The 24,576-nt window shown below is 44.3% G+C and overlaps 1 protein-coding gene across 1 annotated transcript in view; it reads left to right on the plus strand.

Moving 5' to 3' along the window:
* magi3a (membrane associated guanylate kinase, WW and PDZ domain containing 3a) overlaps positions 1–24,576 on the plus strand; it is a 96,825-nt gene that overhangs the window by 38,758 nt on the left and 33,491 nt on the right. The window contains exons 2-3 of the mRNA XM_079272740.1: positions 18,521–18,637; positions 23,193–23,312. Coding sequence (XP_079128866.1) covers positions 18,521–18,637; positions 23,193–23,312 — 237 coding nt within the window. The remainder of the gene's footprint in view (positions 1–18,520; positions 18,638–23,192; positions 23,313–24,576) is intronic.

Genomic DNA, 24,576 nt, shown 5'->3' on the forward strand with positions numbered 1-24,576 from the left:
AAATGAATTGTGTGCTTGGTTTACGGAGAAAGAAACACCCAGGTACATTAGTGGCTTACTCTCACATGACCACACATTTCATTAAGTAGAGCATGGATTACATTGGCTGAGGTATTTTGTCGGTGGTAACGTTAGTTAGTATGGTGAAAACAACGTACTCTATTTGGCAGTGAGGCTGTCCGACTCCAAGGAGGTCAAGGAGAGGTCGGCCACTATCCAGCACCAATGAAACATCACACGGCATCCTCAAACTAAGCATTTGAAGAGTCGGAACTGTTCACAAAAGTGATGTCCGTTAGATTGAGTTAGGTCAGAGCAATGGAATATTAAATCATCGACCTGCGGATAATAAATTACAGGTTACGAACTTCTTTTTGAAACACAAAAAACGTAAAGTTATCTGTATCGACCACGAGAAGCAGACTATTATCAGTTATTGTATCGGCTGAAATAAATTCCTCATCCGAGCTCGTAGAACACGAGGATCCCTGGTCTCATATCTGTGTTGGGAGTAAGGGACCGGGAATAATTACTCACTGCTGATGACACAGAGCAGATCGGCACCACTCTTGACGTGAATTCTTCGAATAATCTTTTTCATGAACAAAAGGGTAGTCGAGGTATCTGACCTTCCTTTGTGCGTGCAGTATGTCTCAGACTCCTGCAGGTTTAATATTAGCTCGTCCACTGAACTACGCCAGACACGTATGAATATGTATTGTGTGGGGCATTCTGCAGATGTGCTGTGCCCGTCACTGCTCTTAGAAAGCAGGGTACAGTTACAGCAGGGACTAGTGTCGAGAGGCAGTTATAACGTATTATACTTTATGTTTATTTGGCATTGAGTGAAATCAAAAATAGGCCAAATGTGTATTGTGGCTCTTCTCCAGTTTTTTCTAAACCGTAAGAAGACGATTTAGGTTCCCAAGGTGACTGTTTGGATTCATTCTTTTATTTTTATTTACTCACACGCAGCATGAATTTATTTTGATGCAGAGGATTAATACAGGGAACCTCTATCACTGTACCTGTACACTCTAATATACGTCCAGCAGTAGGCTGCCTGCCAGTGCAGTTTAATGAATATGAATAGTGCTGGTTTTCTGTGGTAATCTGCTTCACAACCTGTTGAGTCCTCTTCGTGGTCTGTGCACACATGGCAGATCTCACATCAAATCGATTCATGCAGCTGCAGAAAGCATTATGTTCAATTCAATTGACATATGCCCTTGTGCCAGATATTACTGCTCTGGGGAAATGGAAAAATGTAGAAAATCAGGCAAATACTTTTTAATGTACGGTTTGGTTGTTCTGCTATTGTGACTTAAATCCAGCAACTGTACATCATGGCCTACCACTGGTGGCTGAGTTGGAAAGCAGCCTTCACACACCAGCAGAAATACTTTCTGTTGAACAGGACTCCATTTGCTCTGGACTCGGTCTCGAGTTGGTCTCGACAGCCTTTTGGATTTGGACTTGATTCGTCCTCGACAGGACCGGTTCTTGGACTTGACTTTGTCCCGGTAGAGGAGTCTGATCAGAACCGCCTTTGGCTCAATTGAAGCACTCTTTCGTTTTTTCACTGACCGCCTTCGTAGATTTTTCTAAGTAGGTTAAGTCGGCACGCCAACCTCTTTGAGCTGCGATGTTGTGCTGGAAATGGTTATTTCCATCCAGTCATGTCCTCTTAGGTCCTGTCGTGATTGGAGTGCCTAGAGCACAACATTGTAGACACTGGCGACCTGTAACAGCCCTGCTGTTTCCTGAGAGGGAAATCTGACGAAAATCTCGCTGGGCCACCTCAGCCCATTGCTCTGGAGACTGCTAGAGGGGTTGTGACTTCTACTTTGTGACCGGTCCACAGCCAATTACACGCAGAGTTCAACAGACTACAAACCCTGGAAACCTGAGAAGACTTTATAACCTGGGAATTATGGTACCGGCTTTCAAGGACAGTCAGTTTAATTGGCCTCTATGCATGCAGGCAGGCTGTCTGAGTGGCCTCAAGTGCACTAACTACAGCCTCTCCGCTGTCTATTAAGTAAAGCAGCTCTAGCATCAATCATGCTGCCATATATGCCCAAGGAAATTAGGCCATGTGGTTATACATTATATTTGTGAAGTCCTCGGTAATCACATGCATTAAAAGGTACAAGTATAATTTGTTGTATGACATTGGGGTCGTAAGGGTAAATGTAATCCTCCTAAAGGCCTTCGTATACTCCAGAAAATGTGCTGTTCCTACATTCCGAAAGTGGCAGAAAGCTTCTTGTTCTGGGTGTGTGATGCTCAATGTTGGTATTTTTCCAAATCAGCCACATATTCTGCAGTGGTTGGCCAGGTGGGGAAAAAGAGCAGAGCTCAGAGCGCTCCACTCATTCTTTTTATGCCACCCTCTGTGTTCACAGCTGAACTTTTGACACGTCACAGTAGGAAACGCACAGGTGTGAATAATGAAATTAATGATGGCTGAATGGCAGGGTCCTGATATTATGCTCGCTAGGTCATTGTCATTGCTCACTGGGACACTAGGATGGGAGGACGCCATTGTTAATGTTATGAGTACTTTTCCTATTATGACGGGTCCGAATCTCTTCTGTGAAAAAGGCATATTGCCTCCATGTTGGCAGTGATGGAAGGGTGGAAATTGTGACCGGAGAACCAATCCACTGTACATTTACATTTAAGTGTTGAGCAAAATGTTGCGACTGGTGTGCTACCTGTAAATGTGATAATTTACATTCTGGAGGCTGTTTATTCAACGACTTCTACTCCTTTATAATCCCCGTCCTTTATGGAGGCTAGCTTCCTGCTTTAAAACAAGGTATGTTTGGTTGTATTTGTTGAAATTACCTTGGCATCTCAACAGCAATCAATCAATCAAATGCTCTGACAAAGAAAAGAAAAGAAAAACATCCAGTATCTGGTGCTGATGTTCAGTCTGACATGAGCAGAAATGTGTGTTCAAGAGTCCAGTAGGATCATGTTTTGCTGCTCTTATCAATCTTCAACATCATCGTCATCGTCATCGTCATCGTCGTCATAAGGGATACCGCTGTATTCCAGAAAAGTGTTTGCCCTTGGAGTTCAGGAACAAAAAAAGTCAGCCAGGTTAAAACAGTTGCCCCGTTTGAAACGGAATAAAACTCTTTTGGTCACACGGTAGCAGCAGCACCATGTGTCCCCAACAGAATGAAGGAATGTGTGTGACACTGCCTTTACTTCTTGACAAAGCAACCTGCACAGTAGTGTATCCACGCAGTCGCCAGGATTGAGGGCAGGATGATTGATGCCTCTCTCTGCCTTCGTCTTCGTTTCCTTCCACAAACAACTCTGAGGCCGGAATGAATGCAGCCTAGAAATAAAAAATAGAAAAAAAACGAAAAAAAACATTGAATCCCTCATGACAGTAATCTGACGTCACCACTCCGTGCTTCTCAAAGGCTCTTCTGTTTCTGGCAAATTACTGAAGACTATAGCTTTTCTCAGTTATGGAGGCAGTGAGCTTTGATGTCTGTGTTTTAACTTACCCTCTTCCTTTCAGGGATGCACCGATCCGACACCCGGGCTTTGGGTATCGGCTGGTACCGAGTACCGATCTGATTCTTTAATGAGATGTGGGGGAAGTGACTCTGTCTATGTCTGTCTTCGATCCATCAGTCAACTTTGCAGCATAGCGAACCTCTTGCTCTCATATTAATATGGAGTATGAAGGCCGACGACGACAAGCCTGCGGAGTCGTGTTTGAATACATAGGTTGGATTTGAAACGCGGTGATATCAGAGCACAGAAAGATGCAAATCTGTGATACTCTGCCTCTCGCCAGCACCTCTCTCTGTTTTCTATTTTTCATTATTATTCTCATTCAAAAGGACCCTACAGCAAGCTGCATCCAATATGGGCTGGCGTGCCAACATTTATCCTTACAGAATTCAATTACTGGTTTCCCTTTTGCCATTTCTTCCTCGTTGTCATTCATTTAAAAACGTTTTTTATAATTTTTCAAAACAATACCCCCATCATCATAAATCTGAGCCTATGTTCACGCTCAGCAGGATTGTGCCGGGGGGGCGGATATAACTGGCATCGATCACAGGCTGGTTCATCACTATGCTTGCCCTCGGACCAACGAGGTTTAGAGGGAAGCAATGCTGCTTCTCCCTCAGCTGTTGGTGTTCACAACCTGTGTCCGGGTTTTTATCTCTTTGTGCTTTATCAATCTGAGGGAACCTTTTCTTGGCTGGTTTCTTATCTGACCCAGAGGACATGAAGGAAAACCGCTATCCCTGTTGACCATTCAGTGTCATCTCAGGTTATGAATTAAAACATATTGGTTTTATGGTATTTTCTGACTTTCAAGGTTTTATTTGTTGTCTCTAGTTGTTGCTGGATGTTTATTTTAATTACAACAAAACATGTTGAACCCTTTGGATTGGACTTTTGAATTACTGGAGTAATTACGCGGTCATAAAAATGTGTCAGGATTTAAGCAGAAGTCATACAATTATTATCTTTTTTTCGTGCCAGTAAATGTATATTTCACAACGTATTCAAGTGTTGTTGCATATTTAGTCAACCACTATTGGATAGATAGGCTCGACATTGTGTACAGATATCTATGGTGCTCTAGAGATTCCTTCACCTTTCTTCTCACACTTCAGCTGGTAAAATACTTCATGGATTGGTGCAAAATGTGGTACAGACATTCATGAACCCCAGTGGATGAATTAGGAAACATTAACTGAGTTACTCCTGAGCATAAGCGTTGCTTAAAGAACCGGCCTCACAGAGCAGCGTAGCGGAAGACTCTTTTCATGCCTCTGCTGGTCACAGTCATGGCCAGAGGCATTCAACCGCCAGGTGGTAGTTCAAATCTAAACATCATAATAAATCTACTAATAATAATACATTTTATTTCATCTGTGTTTCTGACTTGATGCAACTATGTCGTGGCAGGTATTTTGTTCAGGGCCCAGAAGGCCCAGAAGGTGTTGAGTGTGAAGTTATTCGTACGAGCTGGAAGCAGCGACATCACAGGCCCAGCGTTCTGCCTGTTCGGAAGAGGCACTGCACGAGTTATGACAATTTCACACTGTTGTTTTGTAAGGAAAAAGATTTGGATAGACATGGGTGTAAACTGCAACTTGGTTGGTTGACGAAGGCATTCATCCGCGAGGCGGTAATTCTGTCCCACTCGAACAGAAACGTTTCAGATCTCTGATAAAAAGTGAGTGACTTGCATCAGTGTTTGTAGACTATGCACTAGTTTTCTCCCTTAATATGATATTGTGTCATATTTTCCCCCAAAGTTTTTTTTTTACTTTTGTCCCATCTGTTAATACAAAACCATCTTAACAACAATATGAAAATCCGGTTATAGCCTTCAAGCAAACATGAAAGAGACGGACAGATCTGTGTCGTCCCTCTTTGAAGTCTCTTGATTTCTTAGTGAGATAAGCAGCATTGCTGCATTTTCCTCAATTTCTCCTCTATCTTGACCGCTGACGGATAGAGGCCTTTACATCTTGAGATGAGCTTTCCTCTTCCAACCCTCACCAGCTTCACAAACTCTCCCCCCAGTCCACTGAAAGCTTCAGCTAAGATCATGAAAAAAAATGTATGAATTAAATGAAAGCTTATAATTGTGCTTGGACCCTTTTATTGTCATTTGCAGCTGTATATCAAGTTATATGTGTTGTTTTGACTCAGGCCGATTAATTCAATAATTCAGGTCATTCCAAAGGAGTCAATAAAATGTGGCTGTCTTAGAAGTAATACAAATAATCAAGTGAAATAAACCAGCTCAAGCTTCATAATCTTTGTGTTTTCCAAATACATTTGATCTAAAGATGGCAAGTGAAGTCCAAGCAGGCCAGAGGACGATTGAGACAATTCGTTAAAAGTCGTTAACACAGCAATGAGCGATGCCTCAATCTGAGCCGGGCTGCAGGATGAAAACCAGACCGGTTGGGTAATGACGTTTCCTTCACCGCCTCTGCTGTAATTGAAAATGTATTTATTCCTCTGAATTAGCGCCCGCTCTCAGCTTCCCCTCCCTTCCTATTAAGAAGATTGGCTGTGAGCATTTAACTTTGTCCGTCCACTTACGAGTGAAGCGGTTTGGGGGGGGAAAAAAAGAAGAAGAAAAAGTCATCATTGCCACGGGTTTGTGTCGACTTGATTAAACGGCAGAATGTCTTTGAACTGCCAAAGTTTGATTTCTGCACATGTGCCGGCGTTTCCCAAGAGGGGCTTTACTGGGGGGGGGGGGGGGCAGAGCAGGCCGAGAAGTTGTGTGATGACAGGCCATTTCCACTGAGCAACTTTAGTTTATAATTGCCTTTCTCTCTTCTGCCCTCCTTCCAGATTGGTAACGATTGAAACGAGGGGAATGGTTAACTCACGGCGTGACCCTGTGTGACATTTCCCCCCCCCCCCCCATCCTCATCTTCCTCCTTTGCTTGCTACAGGATGTTAACCAGGGCACGCTTGCAGGAGGTGTGGAGTGGAACAGATGCCATTATGCATGCTTCTGCAGATTAGCTAATCACCGGCACCACCTGGGTGTGCTGATTGCTATTAATCCACTATTGTAATTGAAAATTAGGGGTTTCACCGCGAACGCATGCTGTCTGTTCATTGGCCCTAATAGATTTATTTATTTTTTTTACGCCTGCCTCCTGTCAGACTTGTCATTCACACTGAGCACAGTAATACCGCATCAACCCCCGAGGTGCCAAGCTTTACTCGGTTATGATGTAATTGTGATGGTCATATTACAACGGTGGCATTTCTGTGTCTAAATTGCCATTTCGCGTTTCGTACAGCAGTGTAAACGCAGGAAGCGGCGCATGCCTTGTGTCGAATACGCTTTCCTGAGGACATGCAGTGTAACCGCAAGCGACCCTCGCCTCCACAGTTCAACCATGAATAGGAATCCGCATGTAGAGTACTGGATCATTAAGTGACAATGAGGCATTGTTGTGCCATTGTTATGAACAGCAGTACGACACGACAGTGTTTGTACACCTTGCCAGCATGTCATCAGCGCTCGCAAAACGGAGAGTAACATTTTGTTTTTTTATTTGCTCTTTACATTTGGCTTCCACTAGTAGACACCCACTTTTAGCAGACAGCACCCCTCCATGAGTTTCCCACTGATGAGAGACCCTGCATTCGCTGAACAACACCCCCGCCACAGAGCGTCAGTCCTCATCCGGCCCGCCAGCTCTCTGCTCCTTCTCACCATTGATAATCCTGTTCCGAAATATTATCAAGGAAAGCGGATTATGACGCATGGTGGTATGAATTTCCCTCCAGCTGTAGCTCACAGTTAATTAAATTTGTCATTGTCTTTTGAAATGGTTGGCATCCTCATTCTCCTCACCCTCGCTGGGACGTGTGCTCTAGTAAAGGGACGTCCTGTTAGAGTAATTAAGCCTGATGGATTCCCTTCACCTGGGGATTCACGTCCTCAATCTGCTCGTCCACCTGTGGGCTTGTGTGTGTGTGTGTGTGTGTGTGTGTGTGTGTGTGTGAGAGATCTGTCTCTGTGCATTCTTCTTTGTGTGTAATTGCACAAAAGAACGCAGAATAATCATCCATTGTTCTCGTTATGTTATTAAAAGTGCACCAAAACACACACAAAGTACTTTGACCACCCAATGCAAACCACCATGCAAAGATACACACACACACACACACACACACTTATGTGAAGCACTTTGAATTACCTTGTTGTTGAAATGTGCTATACAAATAAACTTGCCTTGCCTTACACTTCCAGTTCCCTCGTCTTGGTTTTTTAATGGTTTTTTGGTTAGATGTCTGATATAAGGTCTGTAGTCAACACAAGCTTAAGAGACTTTAATGTTTCCTTCCACGATATTATATATGTCAGTAAATAGTACCCAAGTCATGCATTTTCGAACTTTTACGTGTCTTAAAACAGGCAGTTGCCAACTAAATTTGAGTACTAAAGGTTGTCCCGCTGGGCGCTCGTCAGCCTTTAGCTTAGTGGCCGTGACGTTGAAGACGTGACCGTGGTGTAGCTTGTTTATAGCCTAACGTTAGCTTTCCACTTCTGCCGACTTTATCCATGCTTCAAAAACCATAAAGTATAGTGTCATGAACATGTAAGGGTCATAAACTTGTTTGTCACAATAATCCAAAATCCAATTGAAAAATCTCAGCGGCTTGTTTTTGAGAGAACCAGTGCCACGGTAACTTCCAGGGTTGTGTTTCATCCCTGCACTCTCACTGTGTCTCCTCTCCTTCAGTGCTGCCAGCACCGAACGTGTTTTTCATGGCACTCGACACATAAGAGCCGGGTTGTTTTGATGCAGAAGCAAGACACACTTCTCTACGCGAAGAGAGGGCAAAGCTTTCAGCTGTCAAAAGACGCCTCGGGGAGTGTGCGAGGAACGCTCGTCTCTGAATTCATCGCAGTCCACCTCCAACTGGAGCTGTGCAAGGGGTCGTTGAAGATGGACACCAGAGAACACCTACTGCATATGGAGCCGTGTTGTTCTCGTGCCTCCGTCAGTGCATGCATGCACACATTTATTTTCCGGCTTACCCTCTCGGTTTTCCTCTCTTATTTTCCTCCCACGTTCTTGACCTCATATTAAGCACATGTATTGTTCACTGCAGTCATAGTTCCTTGTTTTTTCTGTGTTTTAAAGCACATTGCATCTCCAGTGTATCAGAAAAGCATCTGTGGCAAAATAACGCAGATAATGATCATTGACTCTCAGTGGAAGTGAGTCGGTGTGTTTGGGGTGATCATGTCCTCAAGCATGAATTGGCATTGAAATAATATGTCTGCGGTTTTGTGCTTGTATGTGTAGTTTGTTAGCAGAGTTGGTGTTTGCGAGGTTTGTATTGCAGTTGATGCTGGTCCACTGAATCTGTTACAGTTTTTATTAGGCTTACTCACAGATCTGGCTCGCCCCTGAACCCCATTCTTTTGTCGTGATCAAAACCACCGTGCTCTTGTCGAGATTAACCTCTGAGGGGGATGACCTCTCCTCTTTTGTTTGTTTGTGTGTGACTGTGTTCCAGTAGGAAACGAGACATTCTCAGCGTGTCGGCTGTAACCGTCACACATGGAACGAATCGGTCGAAACAGAAATCCCACATCCCCAAATTGAAAGCTCCGGCGAGCAATCTCTCTGACATCACACTCGTAACAAAGACCTTTGGACCAACAGGGAGAGGACTCTGTACTGTATTAAATCAGTTCTGACGGGATCAGTCCCAGAGCAACACATCTCTATGACTCACCCACTCAGGCTGGGTGTCAGTGCTGCCATGCTCTGTGTACACTGTTCATTCCTGAAGAGAAGGCCATATATCTTCAAGATGGCATTGAATCAAAATAAAATGCAAAAAAAGTGGGCAAGAGATGAAAACACAGCCACTTCCAAACGACGAAAGCTTTGAAGCACTAAATTTGAATTTAGTGGTTAATGGAAGCCGGAAGACGAAACAGTTCTGTTGTTTTTCTATCATCTCTGACTCCAGCAGTGGCCATGGTGTCATGAAAAGTGCAGCTGCCGGGCAGGCTGCCATGGATGTATAAATAGAACTGGACAAAGGGATGGCTGTGGCGACCCGCTCATTCCTATGAGAGTTGTTCAGTGGCGCATGAAGCAAACAAAGTTAGACTACAATTCAGATGATATTAAATACACAGGTGTGAATAATGAAATTCATGATGGCTGAATGGCAGGGTCCTGATATTATGCTCGCTAGGTCACTGTCATTGCTCACTGGGACACTGGGATGGGAGGACGCCATTGTTAATGCTGTGAGTGCTTTTCCTATTATGACGGGTCCGAATCTCTTCTGGGGAAAAAGGCATATTGCCTCCATGTTGGCAGTGATGGAAGGGTGGAAAGTGTGACCGGAGAACCAATCCACTGTACATTTACATTTAAGTGTTGAGCAAAATGTTGCGACTGGTGTGCTACCTGTAAATGTGATAATTTACATTCTGGAGGCTGTTTATTCAACGACTTCTACTCCTTTATAATCCCCGTCCTTTATGGAGGCTAGCTTCCTGCTTTAAAACAAGGTATGTTTGGTTGCATTTGTTGAAATTACCTTGACGATCGAATGGCGATCATCCGCATCCAGCCCGTAGAGAAAGCGCATGAGCATTTCCTTTAACCCCGCCTCCAAGCCCTCAGTCCAGCCTTGTTCTGATACACATGAACGGAGGAAGTAAATAACCCTGGATTCGGCCGTTAGTGTGTTTTTTAAGTGTACATTTGTAAGAACCTAAGGATTTCAATTTGTGTCAAGTGTTCGTACTGGAAAGTTGAGTCACCGAAACAAATGTGCCGCTGATTTGAATGGCCGTGTGAGTCTACGGGAAAAGGTCTTTTTAAGCTTAATGGCATCATGTGACGCACCTGGAAATTGTAGTTCCAGGATTTGGCCGAATTTGTTTCTGGCATATAGTCACAACCTCTTTCAGCAGTTTGAATACACATTTGTTGCTATTGTGGATGGTGGGTTTGCTCTGTCTGACGCTTAACTACAAACACACATCATGTGATAAGATGTGTGACGTAAGACAAAGGGTGTTTGCTTTCTCAGACAAACCCCGTTTCTATCCGTCTCATGACAGCAAGCACACAGATGTTTGTTTCGATTCACTGCAGTACAGCCCCCCATGAGTCCTCAGCCATCACTGACGTCTGCTATGTATGTGCAACTACAAGAATACAAATGTGAGTCATCAGAGAGAGCCTTGAAAACAGCAGTTTTTTATAGGGAGGTTTTGCCTCTGATTCTCCTCATATCTGCTCTCTGGCGTCTGGCTGCTAAAGCCTTTTCATCTGCCGTGAGTGACTGATGTGGCTGCCTTCTTCTCCCAGGGCATCTGCCCAGCTTATTGAGCAGCCGCTCCTGTGTGCCTTCAAAGAGATGAAAGATAAATCACGGATAAATGTCAGTATCCAGTGGCCGAGCAATGTCTCTAGGCTTCGCGAAGCTAAAGTCATACACCTACCCTTGGCTCAGTAACCCTTCCGCCATAACTCGAAGCATTCTCTGCACACACACACACACACACACACACACACACACACACACACACACACACACACACACACACACACACACACACACACACACACACACACACACACACATATCTATCAGTGAGAGGGATGGTAGGTGGACATAGGGCTGAAAAGACTGAAGTCAAGCCAGCTGACTCATTTCAGTGATACGTGAGTGTCCTGTCCTGCAGCTAGAGGACATGATGGATGGATGTAATGTTGGAGAGCAGTTCCTCCTCATGCAACGCATCCCTGCTTGACCTCCTGGAGATGGACAACAGGGATCGGGTCGTGACTGTGTATGGTGACTGGAATTGCTTTTTGAGTTGCAGAGAGCGTTGAGGAGGTAAAGTGAAAGGCCAGCCAGGGAAGTGAGCTGTTTTAAGTGATGAAACGTTACAGTACCCGCCGAGCTTAGAAAAATCATGGGGATTTTTTGAGTTTGCTCCTTTTTACTCGTTTAAAATGGCTTAATTGTCGTGGAATTATAGCTGTTTGAATTTCCATATTTTCTAAACACATGTGACACCCCTAAAACAAACATGGATAAGAAGTCCTTAACGTTGGAGCAGACTTTCCCCTTAGGCAAGAGAGGCACCTACCTGAGAGGGCCCCTAATAGCTATAAATATATCACAATAAATAGATAGAAAACATATGAAATGTCTCAATTCTAACTCATAAATACACACAAACCCCCATCTTTTATCTTTGATATTGTAGCTGAATGAAGTGGGGCTAATGTCAATTACTTTATCTACTGCTGGGTATTTTAATCTACAATAATTCATTATATTTTATATGTTTTGCATCTACAATTCCAATCTGCGAATTTAGTGAAGTAAATCTATAAAGTACTGTCTCAAGTTTATGCCAGGTAATTAACAACAATCTTTTAGTTACTTTATTTGCTTAGTCAATCTGACATACATCAGAAATGCTGGCAAACGTTTGCATCACAAAACTGGTTGGGGCTCTCACTTGTTAAATGGCTGTAATAATTAATCGGCTAATGGATTAATGAATTTATTGGTTCCGCACTGATGCATGCAAATACCTCCCTGGCGTGTGCCCGTGTCAGCAGGATGCCACTTGGAAATGTGTGTGAGTCAAGGATCGAGGCAGCATCTGGGTCAGCCCGCCAAGAGATGCACGTGTCAAATCAGCAACTGCAGCTCCCCAGGCTGTGCTTTCCAACACGATGCCTTCTGCTCCGCTCTGCATATTATTAGCAGACGTGCCTAAAACGGCACTGCGGACTATACCCAGGGCCTTTTGAAGCGAGTCTTTGCGCACACGTATGCGAGACTGTCGCAAGCCCACAACAGCGCATGTGAGTTGGGGAACAGAGCAAATACCTCATGAGGTACCTGTCCCATGTGAATCTCTTTTGACGCATATATCAACAAATACTCAGTACTCTATCGCAGGAAAATGTAACTGTGTCACCTGGGTGGTTTTTTATGTTTCAGTGTTTGTCTGCGCAGGTGTGTGTGTGTGTGTGAGAGAGAGGGAGGTGCAAGATGGAGAGACTTTGGTGTCCCCTGGAGTTCGCTCTGATGCATCGGATGGCATATTGTCAGTGACAGCCCAAGTTATTAGGGCTAAGAGCACGTCACTTTACTTGCTCTGCAGAACCGTAAACCACAGAGCTGCAGAAGCTCCCGCTGCCGCTCCATCTATCTCTGTGTGGTTCCACCCTCTCTGATCCTTTAATGTTACACGGCTTGATCTCTACCCATGTCACTTCTTTCATTCCCTCTGATCCACTAATGACAATGAAACCCTTTGCCCCCCCCCCTCTCCATGCTGATATAAAGATCACTCTCTATCACGGAGATGAGGAGAAAAAGATTGTTACACTCTTTGATCTCTGCTTCTCATTCAGTGTCTCTGGAAGCTTGTATGTATGCTCACGTGCTACTTGCAGAGTTTTTGTTGGCTTGCACATGCTAGTGTGTGTGTGTGTGTGTGTGTGTGTGTGTGTGTGTGTGTGTATAGCAGGTGTGTGTCTGTGTGCAGATAGCCAGACGGAGGTTTGAAACCGCGGCGATGGCAAACAGCAGCAGGCTTTTGATGATGCACATTGCAGAAGGGAGCTGCTTCATCTCCACACAACAAATTAGGCAAATGAACAATGGGGCGAAGAGAGAATGTTGCTCGGATGCTGACGTGCCTTTTGCAATAACAATGACTCTGGGGAAAAAAAAGTTATGGCAATCCATCTGATTGTTGTGCAGACATTTTACAAAAACTCAACCGTTATTCCTACTTTCCCCCTCTAACATACTAAGAGTCGGCACTGGAAACCCCTAACAGCTGCAGTGGTGGTGGGAGTGGCCACTCGGCCGGACTGGAAATGACAGACTGCAGGGCAGATAGCAGTGCTCATAGAAGCGGTTGGACATGGACACTGGGCGAAGGAGAGGTTAATGTCACGATCTGTCAGTCTGCTGCACATCGCAGGACGTCGACAGGAGAGGGGAGGACTGTGGGGTGGCTGTGACTGTTCTTTCACCTCCCTGCCCCAGCGAAGAATCCAAAAGGGACAGACAAGACGAGAGAGGCTCAACCTTCGCTTTATTTAAGCTTTTTTGTTAAATGTCTTCCTCTAAGCCACAATGGGATTAGAAAGGACAATGTCAAGGTTACCTCTCACTGTCTGGGGGGGGGGGGGGGGGGCTTGTCACATGCTGCAACACAGTGATTAGGGAGGACAGGGTACCTTGAATATATGTGGTCTCACCTCTGGATGCTCTAAAGTGTAAAGAGTGTAGACACACATTCCCCTGTTCTCAACAGAATAGGTGTGTACTATTAAATAAGCCAAGAAAAGCACAGAGTCAGTTTTATCTCAAACATGTAACTGATGGATATTTAGTACAGTCGGCCAACAATAGCAGGCAAGCCATCCGGAGCCAAGAATATATTTCTGAATGTTGAGTACTTTGGGACACCATCTGTGTCTATTGCCAAGTGCTCTGATGATTATCACATTCACCAGAATAAAGCATGCAACATTAAGCCGGCACGCAATGTGTGTAGCAAGACCATTCCTTTCAATTAAGAGTTGATCGTGCTATTTTCAAGGGTGCAGGGATAATGCCATTGTCCTCGTGGCACAGCAAGCCTAACGTAGTACCACACAGTCACTTCTCCTCCAGCGTCTCATCCCCTTCCTGTATTCTGTTATCAATAGGAATTTGACACTCATGGATTAAGAATTCTGCTATGAAACATGTTGTTTTTTACAAGATACAATTGGGGAAAAGTGGAAGTTGCATGAGGTGGTTTTCGACCTGGTCATTAGCCATTTTACAGCAAAAACACCCAGACTGACCTTATGTTGAGATACCATCCCACTAATTGGATTTTAAGGGGGATGTATCAAACCTGAGGGAAGAAAAGGGCGATTGGGGACATTGATTTTCTTCATGTAACATTTTTCATCCCAAAGCCTACCTCCATCCATAATTAATCTCTTGGGCGCTGCTGCTGCTACTAATTGACGTCACACTGACTACTTTTTGTGATGGACAATTACAGCTCTCGGCTCGGACGGTGGCAATACGAGCAATGGGGCTTGTCTCGGGTGAGAAAACGCTCCACGCCTCTCCTATTACAAGGAGAGGTGTTTAAGGGGGAGTGGTGGTATCACTTGTAGTGAACATGAGCATGTGTTTGGGGGATGAAGACCATTGGTGTTGGAACCCAAAATGTCTCTCTATCTGTGCCTGCTGCTCTTTAAGGAGAGAACCAAATTGCCATTTTAAGGAGAAAGTGAAGAAACTGTGTGTCTCTTAGATGCCTGTCACACAAAATGAGGCAGGACATTCTGTTGCCCCGAAAATGCCGAATGAACCAAACAAGGTGGTAATTAGCAGATGGTGGTGGCTTTTTCGCTGTTTCCGGGAGCTGCACTACTGTCAGAGAATTGCCTGTTTAGATTCCTGCAGCACTATGACTGATAGATTCACCTGAGTGCTCCGTTTTAAAGTGTGCAAGCTTAAATGCCAAAAAGATCGTGTTGCACCGTTTGATCAAAACTTCAATTTGCCCAACACTATGAGCAAATACCCAAACATCAGCATGCATGCATTATCATTGTGATCATGTTAGCATGCTTATATTAGCATTTAGCTCAAATAACTGCTTTGCCCAAGTAGGTCTACAAGTTCACAGAGCCTCACAAATAAATTCTTCGTCTTATTTCTACTGAATTCTGCTCTAAATTTGGCAATCAAGTCAAAGCGGTATTATTTTTTCCAAGAGACTTTGGGCAATTTTTCAAGTCTTTGATGCGCTGTAGCTTTTGATTGTTTCCATTACAGCAGTAAAGTTGAGTCACAAATGGTTGTCCACACTGCTAAACCTGTTTTACAATAGTAGAGGGATTTGAGGTCTTGTCCGGTCTTTTGGCTGAAAAACAACTTGTCTCTCAGTGAAAGACTTTCCGCAAAGCGCTTCAATAGTTTTGACATCAGTGATGAGAAATGACAGATGAGTCGCGCTTTCCCAGATACCAACATCTAAAAGTCCTGGGGGACTGGGCAAAGGATGACGGGCAGCAGCATGTGCTTTCTTTTCATTCCTGTGTGATAGAGAGAGACAGACAGAAAGTGGGGGTTTTGTTACTACATCCATCTGATATGTTCTCACTCTTTACTTAGATTTAAATTGTCATCTATTATTTTTATTTATCCAAGTAAGGCCTCTCCTTTACATATGTATAAAATGCTGAAAACTAATAGCAATTTTAGAAAGAGCCCGAGGGGAGGGCTTTGGTTTTTATTTGCCTTCATCCGGGCTGATCTATTGGACAGAGTGGGGGCTGCGGTGGAGCCAGCGACAGGTGGAGATGCACACGTCACTTGAAAGCAAAGGCTTCTATAATGAGAGAAAACAAAAGGTTAAGTGCGGTGGAAGAAAGGAAAAAGGGGGCGATGCAGGGAAGGCCAATAGCTATCCAAACAGGATTGAGGAGCCCTGTGGGGATCTCGCCCAGGGTGATGAATCTCTACAGCGAGGGAGGCAACGACGCACAGTCAGAGATGGAGCGATATAATGCGGTGAAAGGGCAGGAGGAGATTCCATGTGTGTTCCCATGCATCATCCTTACTCAACCCTACAAACATCCCCCTCCACCCTGTCCTCCCTCAGTCCCTCTGTTTTTAATGATTCGCCATCCTTGAACGAACTCCCCCCCCCCCCCCCCCCCCACTGTATGAGTGAGTGTCTAATGGCCAGATGACAAGGCACAAAGGCTTCTATTGTGTCCCGCATGCCTCGCACTACCCAGCCTGGCAGGCCAGCGATGCGCTGCCTTGTAACCTAGCGGGAAGCTGAGAGATGCTGCTCCCTCCCTTTCTCTCTCTCTCGCTCTCTTTCTCTCTCTCTCTCTCTCTCTCTCTCTCTCTCTCTCTCCCCCCCGTATCTGGAGATATGATGTAGCACGCTAACACAACCTGACAGGCAGGCCACAAAGACTGCACTGTTAGAAGCACTTGAGAGGGAGTTTGCTTTGGGCATGGGGAGGTGATTTGCATGTGTTTGTGTGTGCATGGGAGAGAGACGGAGAGATTGATTTTGTGACCCAGTGGGATATCTAGCCTTGGTTGCAGGCATCCTGTGGTAACAATTAGCACCATCCACTAAGCATCCTGAAACCAGTTGACCAGAAACCAGCTCCACTGAAGTCAGTGCACGAAAATGGTTCCAGGGCGGCAAATCCAAGCAGGATGAAAGCTGCGGTGAAGGCAGAATCACTCCCGTTCTCTTTAACATGGGCCCAGGCCTGACCTGGTAGGGGAGGGAATATAGGATGTATATTGTTTGTGTGTTTTTGTCTCATAGCTTCTGGGAACAGGGACCACAGGCTTGTGGCTTTCCAGTTGCAACGCGTAGCCAGACCCAGCTTTTGTTTCCCTGACCTAAATTCCTCACATTCATCGTGCCAGTAAAAACTCTATCGAGTTATATAATGGAGAGCCATGATTCCCTCGGCCCCAGCCCTCTCTCGCCCCTCTGCCTTGCTGCAGCTACTGTTTCAACTTCAGTAAAGCAACAGGCACACTACAAAGCCTAGGAATTCCATAATCGCTTGAATTATCAGCTCGTGTGTGTGACGGCACAGCAAAAGCTTTGAGTTGTGCAAGAACCTACAAAAGCGCAAATATTTTCAACGTCCCTTTTTGGCAGATGTTAAGGCTTGAGGCTTGAGAATCAACCGTCTCAACCAGGCTACATAATGCTGCTGATCTGCAGTCACAACGGTGGTTGTTTTTCCCCCCTTTTAAGGGATAAATAAGACAAATTCATTTATTGTACAATATTTTTGATTTTGGCAAGCGATAGCTTTTTATTCCCGAGCAGCCAAGTCCATCCTTCTTGCTGAAAATGGGTATCATAAAAAATACTGTTGAAGTTTCAGAGTAGAACTCTTGAGTGTGGGATGCGTAGGATGCTCCTCACTTTAAAAGTTTTCTTTTGTGTTTTTGTGGGAATATTTCTCTTTGTTGCGACGCAGGCTGATCATGTTTTATTCTGTTTCTTTCTGCAAATTTCTACTCGTTTGAACTCTGCTACTCGTTCAGAATACGGGATCTTTTGTGTGTGCGTGTGTGTGTGTGTGTGTTTGTGTGTGTGCGAATATTGGTAAATAGATTTGAATGGAGTTCAAAAATGCGTCATACGAAAATCAAAGCAAGTCTACAATGATGTTTGAAACATTCCCGCATTCTGTCCTTGTAGAGATGTGTGTTTGAAACCACACACCAAAAAGCAGATGTCGAACATGGAACTATTTGGATGAGGCGCATTACAGATCGTGTTGCACAGTCAGAACAACTGCAACATGTTAGATGGTGGTCATCTGCATGCGGTTAATTGTGTACCCCCGAGACAGCTTTGAGGCGCTGGTTTTTAAGGCCCACAGTAACTGAAGCCATATTCAAAGCACATCTGCATGTCCCTTTCCTGAGCTGCTGCAACACGCACAGCTGGAGTCGACACAGAGGAAGAGCGCTACTGGAGCAAACACAAGGGACTTCCCTCTCTTCTTCTTCCTTCTCTCTTTGTATCTCCCTATTTCCTCTTGCTGACATTCTGTCGCTCAGAGGAGAATGGTAAATTTCCCTTTTCTTTGAAGATGACTGTTCAGCTCCTTCACTTCCTCAACCCCGTAGTGCTGTTGTTCCAGAGAAGCAACGGTCCTAATGCTGCATGCCTCCTGCTTTCTGTTATGCATGCCTCTGGATTTTAATATTCATCTCAGCTTCAATACCTTTGCCAGTTAGCGCCTAGCCTTCTCAGGTAGAAGTAATTGCTGTCCTGGCCCTTTTGATTTAGGGCTTGTAGCGCGTGTTGTTGTCCGTCGGAGGACTGTGTTGTGGCGTGTTGTGAATTAAAAATTGTTGGACTGACGCAGACTTCCTCTCTCTTTTCCTCTAGGTAAGGTGTTGAACACTGATTTGCGTCACTACCTCAGCCTGCAGTTTCAGAAGGGCTCCCTGGACCATAAGCTCCAGCAGGTGATCAGGGACAACCTGTACCTGCGCACCATTCCCTGTGAGTAGCCTCTGCACGCCAGTCTCCTCTCTCTCTCTCTCTCTCGCTCTCTCTCTCTGTCTGGGTTCTGCTTGTTGCCCTCTGACCCCTCCAGATGGAGCCTGGTCTGTTGTCATCTGTGGCTCTACCTGCGCCATCCTACTTATTGTCTTGCCGGCATTTCCCATGTTGGCTACACTTCCTATGTCGCCGTTTAATTGTATGTTGTCACCATTTAGAGCAGGGTGGGCCAAACTTTTTCAATTGTGGGCCATATACAGGAAATATGTGGGCTGATGAACTACGGCCCCATAACGTTTACCGGTACAGTAGTTTATCGGTGTGTCCACATTATGTATTTCTGTATCTGTTAAAATTGTATTAATTCAATACTTTAAAAGCTCATATACAGTGCATGGCCTAAGTGCCCACTCGGAATAGAATATTATGTGTAAATCTGTATATAATTAAATTTACATGCGGATATTTCCAAATATTGATTTCTGTTCATGGCCTACAGGCCACCTTGAGAGATTGCGATGCATATAAGATGTAAAACAGGCCGAAATGGTTAAATATGGTCTTCTGTGCCAAGAGGTTAAGACGGAGAACATTTGTATATGTGTATGAACTGCGATGTGCAATTTACAAACAGTGCATTATTATTTGAAATATGCTCGAGCCATATTCTCGTTTATTTTAGGACATTCACCAGCTGTAGTTTGGCCACCTATGCATTGTAAAAGTGTTATAACGTATTAAAACTATAGGAATTATGATACACTCATGATGATCTAAAAATGATCCTTGCACAACAAAAAGTCAGCGAGTGGCCCGCACAAGTATTATGGTACTTGACGTTATAAATCATTATAAAATGTGTTATGATTGTTGCATTGTGAATATTTCTGGGTGCTTATAACTTATACACTTTACAGTGCTAGATGCAGATTATAATGCATTATAGACACAACTATTCACTTCATAATCCCAACGTAATGAGTAATAGCACACCGTTTTAGGCTTAATGTAACTCTGATGTCTGATTATAGTTATCTTACAATTTAAGGTGTGAAAGAGTGCTGCTAACATTTTCCTCCATTTCTCTCTTGTTTTGTTCTCCGCTGCTAAAAAACAGGACGGAACGATTTTGTTTTTACACCCCAGTGATTTCAAAATGGACATCGAGGCCAACAGGCGTAAATGAAAGAGCAGCTGCAATGTTCTGGGCAGTACAGCCGAGTTAAAAAACGAGAAAATGTTTTTGCCATTTATCACTGCTCCAGACATGGTTCATTATCTGCGTTTGAAAAGCTCTCGTATCTGACATTTTGCGTGGAAGGAAAGTAATTTCAAGAGCATCACTTGAAGTTACATTTAATGTACAATAAAGCAGTGATGATTCATCAGACATTAATAACATAATCAGCAGGGGTTTCTACTTCCTCATCTTGCTGAGTGACTCTGTCCACAGATTTGCTTTAGAAATGTATGAAACAATTTACTACGTAGCTCTTTATCTGCATTAAAAGCAGTCACCACCATCTCTTACATATCAATAAAGATAATTACAGTTAAGCGCTGATGGTACACACCGTGTTCTAGTATTACCCATTCACGTACAGTCCACATCAGAGGGTCAACACTGAAGATCTAAAAACTGGTGCCATGCATATCCCAGGCGAGACACTGCAGTCTGGCTTCAGTAGCGCAGCATATGCCTCCTGTCCGGTCTGCTCATGCAGGCCCGTGCCAGTAGCTGATCACAGCGCACTGAGCCACAGTGACCGCACGAGGAGCCTAAATAGCCACGACAGCGTGCTGCCTGGGCTCATTACAGCATCTCAGAGCGAGGGAAGCATGACTTCCCGCTTGCGCTACACACAGCGAGGCTTTATTAAGTGTCACTGCTGCCTCCCACAAAAAGATGGCAGGAGCTCAAGAAAGTGCCAGGGGTCCAGGGCACCACGGAAATCCTTGAGGCCTGGCTAAATCTTTTTTCAATATATAAATCCCTGGGCATTAATATTTGTCATCGTATGGCAATCAGCTCCACAAGTGTCATTGCCAGATTAAATTTTTTTTTAAAAGGATAGCGGAAGTGTAAAAATCCTTCCTCCTGTTTTCAATCCTAGCAATTATTATAATTTTTTTTTGAAGATTTAAGATTTAAGTATCTCATCATTTCGTCTTCCTACTACAGAGAAATGGAACGTTAAACGTGGATCGTATTAAATTCTGTATTTTATATATATTTTTAGATTGTAATGCATTATAAGTCATAGAAATGCAAAACACACAGTGGAGATTCATTTTATTATAGTAGCATTACACTACGCAGGATTTTTATATGGATCAGATGGATGCATATCAGAAAGATACATGATCAAACCAAACTTATTTTATGGAGTGGGCAGACTGCATGATGGGCAGACTGCATGAGGTCAATATTGTTGCTGCCCTTCAAGTTAGTATTCTACTTTATTGTGTGTTCATCAGACACTACAGCCAACGTCCAACAGTCCCTCTTTGTTTTTCTCGAAATTTAAAGTTGACACAATCTGATCTGGTACCTGTCAGTTTCATGTGTTTCTCTTTTGTTCTGTTCTATTGTTCAGCTGCAATTAGCATCTTATAGCCTTGGTGGTAAACACTTGTCACACGGCCTCTGGTGCCCCACTGAGTGGGTGTTCAACACACAAAACAGAGTTCACACCTATAAAACTGGAGAGCTATGTAATGTTGTTACGCCCCGTAGACCCAGTGACTGCAAGGATTCCTTTTCTTTCGCTGTGACGCGTTTGTCTTGTCTCAGTGTGGTCGTTTCATCTCTTCAAACAGAGGCTTGTGAGGAGCCACACACAAGATGGAAGTTCAAACAGCTCTCTCCCAGTGAGAATGAGCAGCAAATTTCTTCTTTGTCTTCTCTTCAAAGCTCCTTGTCCCAGCGCTCCTTCTCAGATAACGGTCAGATTGCCAGTTTCATCAGTCTTAGTAGTCACTGTCTACCCAAGGCTGGGGTGTGATCATACTCTTCACAGCTGTCCAGGTGTGGAGACCGAAGAGATGCTGTGCTTTGTGACTGCAGATAGCATCCTATCACCTCACACGGTTACAGCAGTACTTACAGACACCTCAGATGATAAAACTACAATTACAAAAACACATGATGGTGTTCGGAGAATTAGAAGTGAAAGGGTTGCTCAAACTTATTTGAGAATCTTCTCGTAAGTTTGCTGAATAAACAATAAAAAGCTAAATAATTGCATTTCCCAGTTCCTTCGTCTAAAAGCAAGCTCATATTTCCTCCCTCCGTGGCTTTGCTGGTCCCCTCTGATTGCTCTGTTTGACAGAATAAAAGATTGTCTCCGCAAATCGACTAAGCTGTTTCAGATGTGATGGCTCATACCTCTAAATTTCCTGATGCCTGCAGTGCAGCCAGATAGCAGAGCAGCAGTTCAGCTGAGGTAGCGTAAAAAAGCTCCGATTACATCGAAGATGACGGCAAGCAGAGTCGGCATGTTAGGGAGCCGACATGAATCATTTTCATAACAATGCGTTTCCAAATGTCTCGCAGATGAGAGTACATCATGACACGTTCTTTAACCGGTTGCGGCAGGTGGATGGTTGTTTAACGACTGGAACTTTGCATGACCTGGAATGCGGCGGAGAGCTTGGCTTTTGGAGCGGCCGTGTGTTTTAGGGGGAAAACAGAAGTAAACATCTTTACAAGGAAGGAGAGAAAGTTGGAACTGATGTTTCTTCAAGATCATTTCAACCATAAAGCAACTGACCTCGACCATCACTGGCACGAAGGAAGACGGTAGACTGTAATACGTGTCACTGGTTTTTACACCCATGACCTCGTTCATCCTTGGTTTATGAACGTGAATAAATCCCTCTGGAGACAGGGCTGCCTCTGAGGCTGTAACCTTTTAGTGTTACAGGAAAGGACTTTGACGATAAAGATGCCATGGGGGGCATTCACAAATTGATTCTTTGGTCGATTGCAGATAGGGATGTCGCAGAAAAGGTCTGGCGTAAACAAGATGTTTACTTGAATCGCATTATACTGCCACGTCACCGTTAAACATTTTAGTTTAATCGTTGTTTTCCGCTATGTTGCCTTGGACACCAAGCTGTATGCGGGATTGAGGATATATTGTTTTGTGAGCGCACAGCAAATGTAAAAGTAGTTTTAATTGTTCAACAATAATGCAGAAGGTCGACAGTGAAGTTGGCCTTCATCCATTTATGTCGTTGGTGCACAACTTAGTAAAGCTTTTCTAAAGTCTCCTCACGTATGTATCGCAGTAATATATTATTTAATTGCATCCTTGAGGAATACAAGTGATGCTGCACAGAAATCAAAGAAAAAGTGTGAAATTATAATCGTGTTAATTGTCATTATCATCACACTTCCTCTGTGTTCTGACAGCTGTGCTGGTGCTAGAGAGGTTTTATATTTTAATAATGCATTTGTATCTTTGTGGTGTCAGCTCTGATGACTATTCGTGACGTAGACACACATTTGTTTGGATGTTCCCTCCTTCTTACGCTGTGTCATTGTTGGCAGGTACCACTCGGCAGCCCAGAGAGGGGGAGGTTCCTGGAGTGGACTATAATTTCATCAGTGCGGGGGAGTTCCGGGACCTGGAAGAAAGCGGACTGCTGCTGGAGAGTGGCACCTATGATGGTACGTCTCAATGCAACACAACACTATAGATGGGGATGTATGTGCTGTTTATTTTTTGCGTAGCTGCTTGAGTCAGAGACGGTTGGTTGAGGTTAGGTTTTGATAGTAGACTTATTTGTTTTATACCCCCGAAGGGCGGGACTCAAAGACAAACGGACAACGCCTTGCATTTATCAATACACAGCACAGAGAGAGGGACTTCTGAAATCCCGCCTCCAATTTCCCACTGGCCATTGACCCCGAGTGGTTAGGGTCAGGACAGCCCATTGGTCAGTTCTGATGAGCCATCGCCCCACTGCGTTGACCCACGGGGGGAAATCAAATACCGGTTGCTGGCGGCGGGTCATGCAGCACTTTACTGCCTTCTTACGTGTATATTTGTGTTCTCGCAAAGAGCTCACCAAGAAATAACTGATTACGAGCGCTATTAGTCGAGAGTGCAACTCGACCTCATGCTATGAATAATGAGAAACAGGTGGGAGCAAGATGAAGAAGAAGAGGCTTAACATAATAATATGGGAGGAAGGTTGCTTTTAAATGAGGAAGTGCCAAAATACTGCAAAGAATGCAGAGAGAGAGAAACACAGCATTAAGTGATCACTACGGTACATGGTCCCACAGTCCACCCTGGGGACACGGCTGCAGGCTGAGGGTGAATCCCAACACCGTGCCCCGGCTATTAGTTCTCTCGTGTTTTTGCCGAGCTGTGCACTATTCGGTCATCACATGAAGTCAACACATTGCCGAAGTCATCAGCAGACTGTCACTGTACGCGACCAAGCTGGAGGTAATATATCCCCAAGTGATTTTGAGGCTGAGAAGAACTTCTGGTTCTTTTACACGTTGTGTGGTAAATCTCTTGGCTACGTTGGAGCTCTCTAGTCCGCCCTCTGTCCCATACCCAGCCCTTCAACCCTGAACCTATGCACCAGGCAACAGGATGAATAATGGATCTGTTCTGCCCTTCCCTGCTGAATGTAACACAACCGTATGTTTATTGAAGGCGCAGATTCAGAAGCCCACAGAAAGTTAATCATGAATGCCCAGACTGTTGACCTCCGAGTCTCCACAGATAAGCTGTTCGACAAACACAGATACACTACAGGCAGACAGACAGGCACTCGAATGCAGGGGAAGAGGGAGGGAGAGATATTCACCACGTAAAGAATGAATTCTCCATGATGAGTTAGTCACTGACTGCAGATCTGTTACTTGCCGCCACAGCTAGTGTAGTGTACATTGTAAAATTAGCCTTGAGGGCCCA

Source organism: Melanostigma gelatinosum, assembly GCF_949748355.1.
Source record: "Melanostigma gelatinosum genome assembly, chromosome: 8".
Taxonomy (NCBI): Eukaryota; Metazoa; Chordata; class Actinopteri; order Perciformes; family Zoarcidae; genus Melanostigma; species Melanostigma gelatinosum.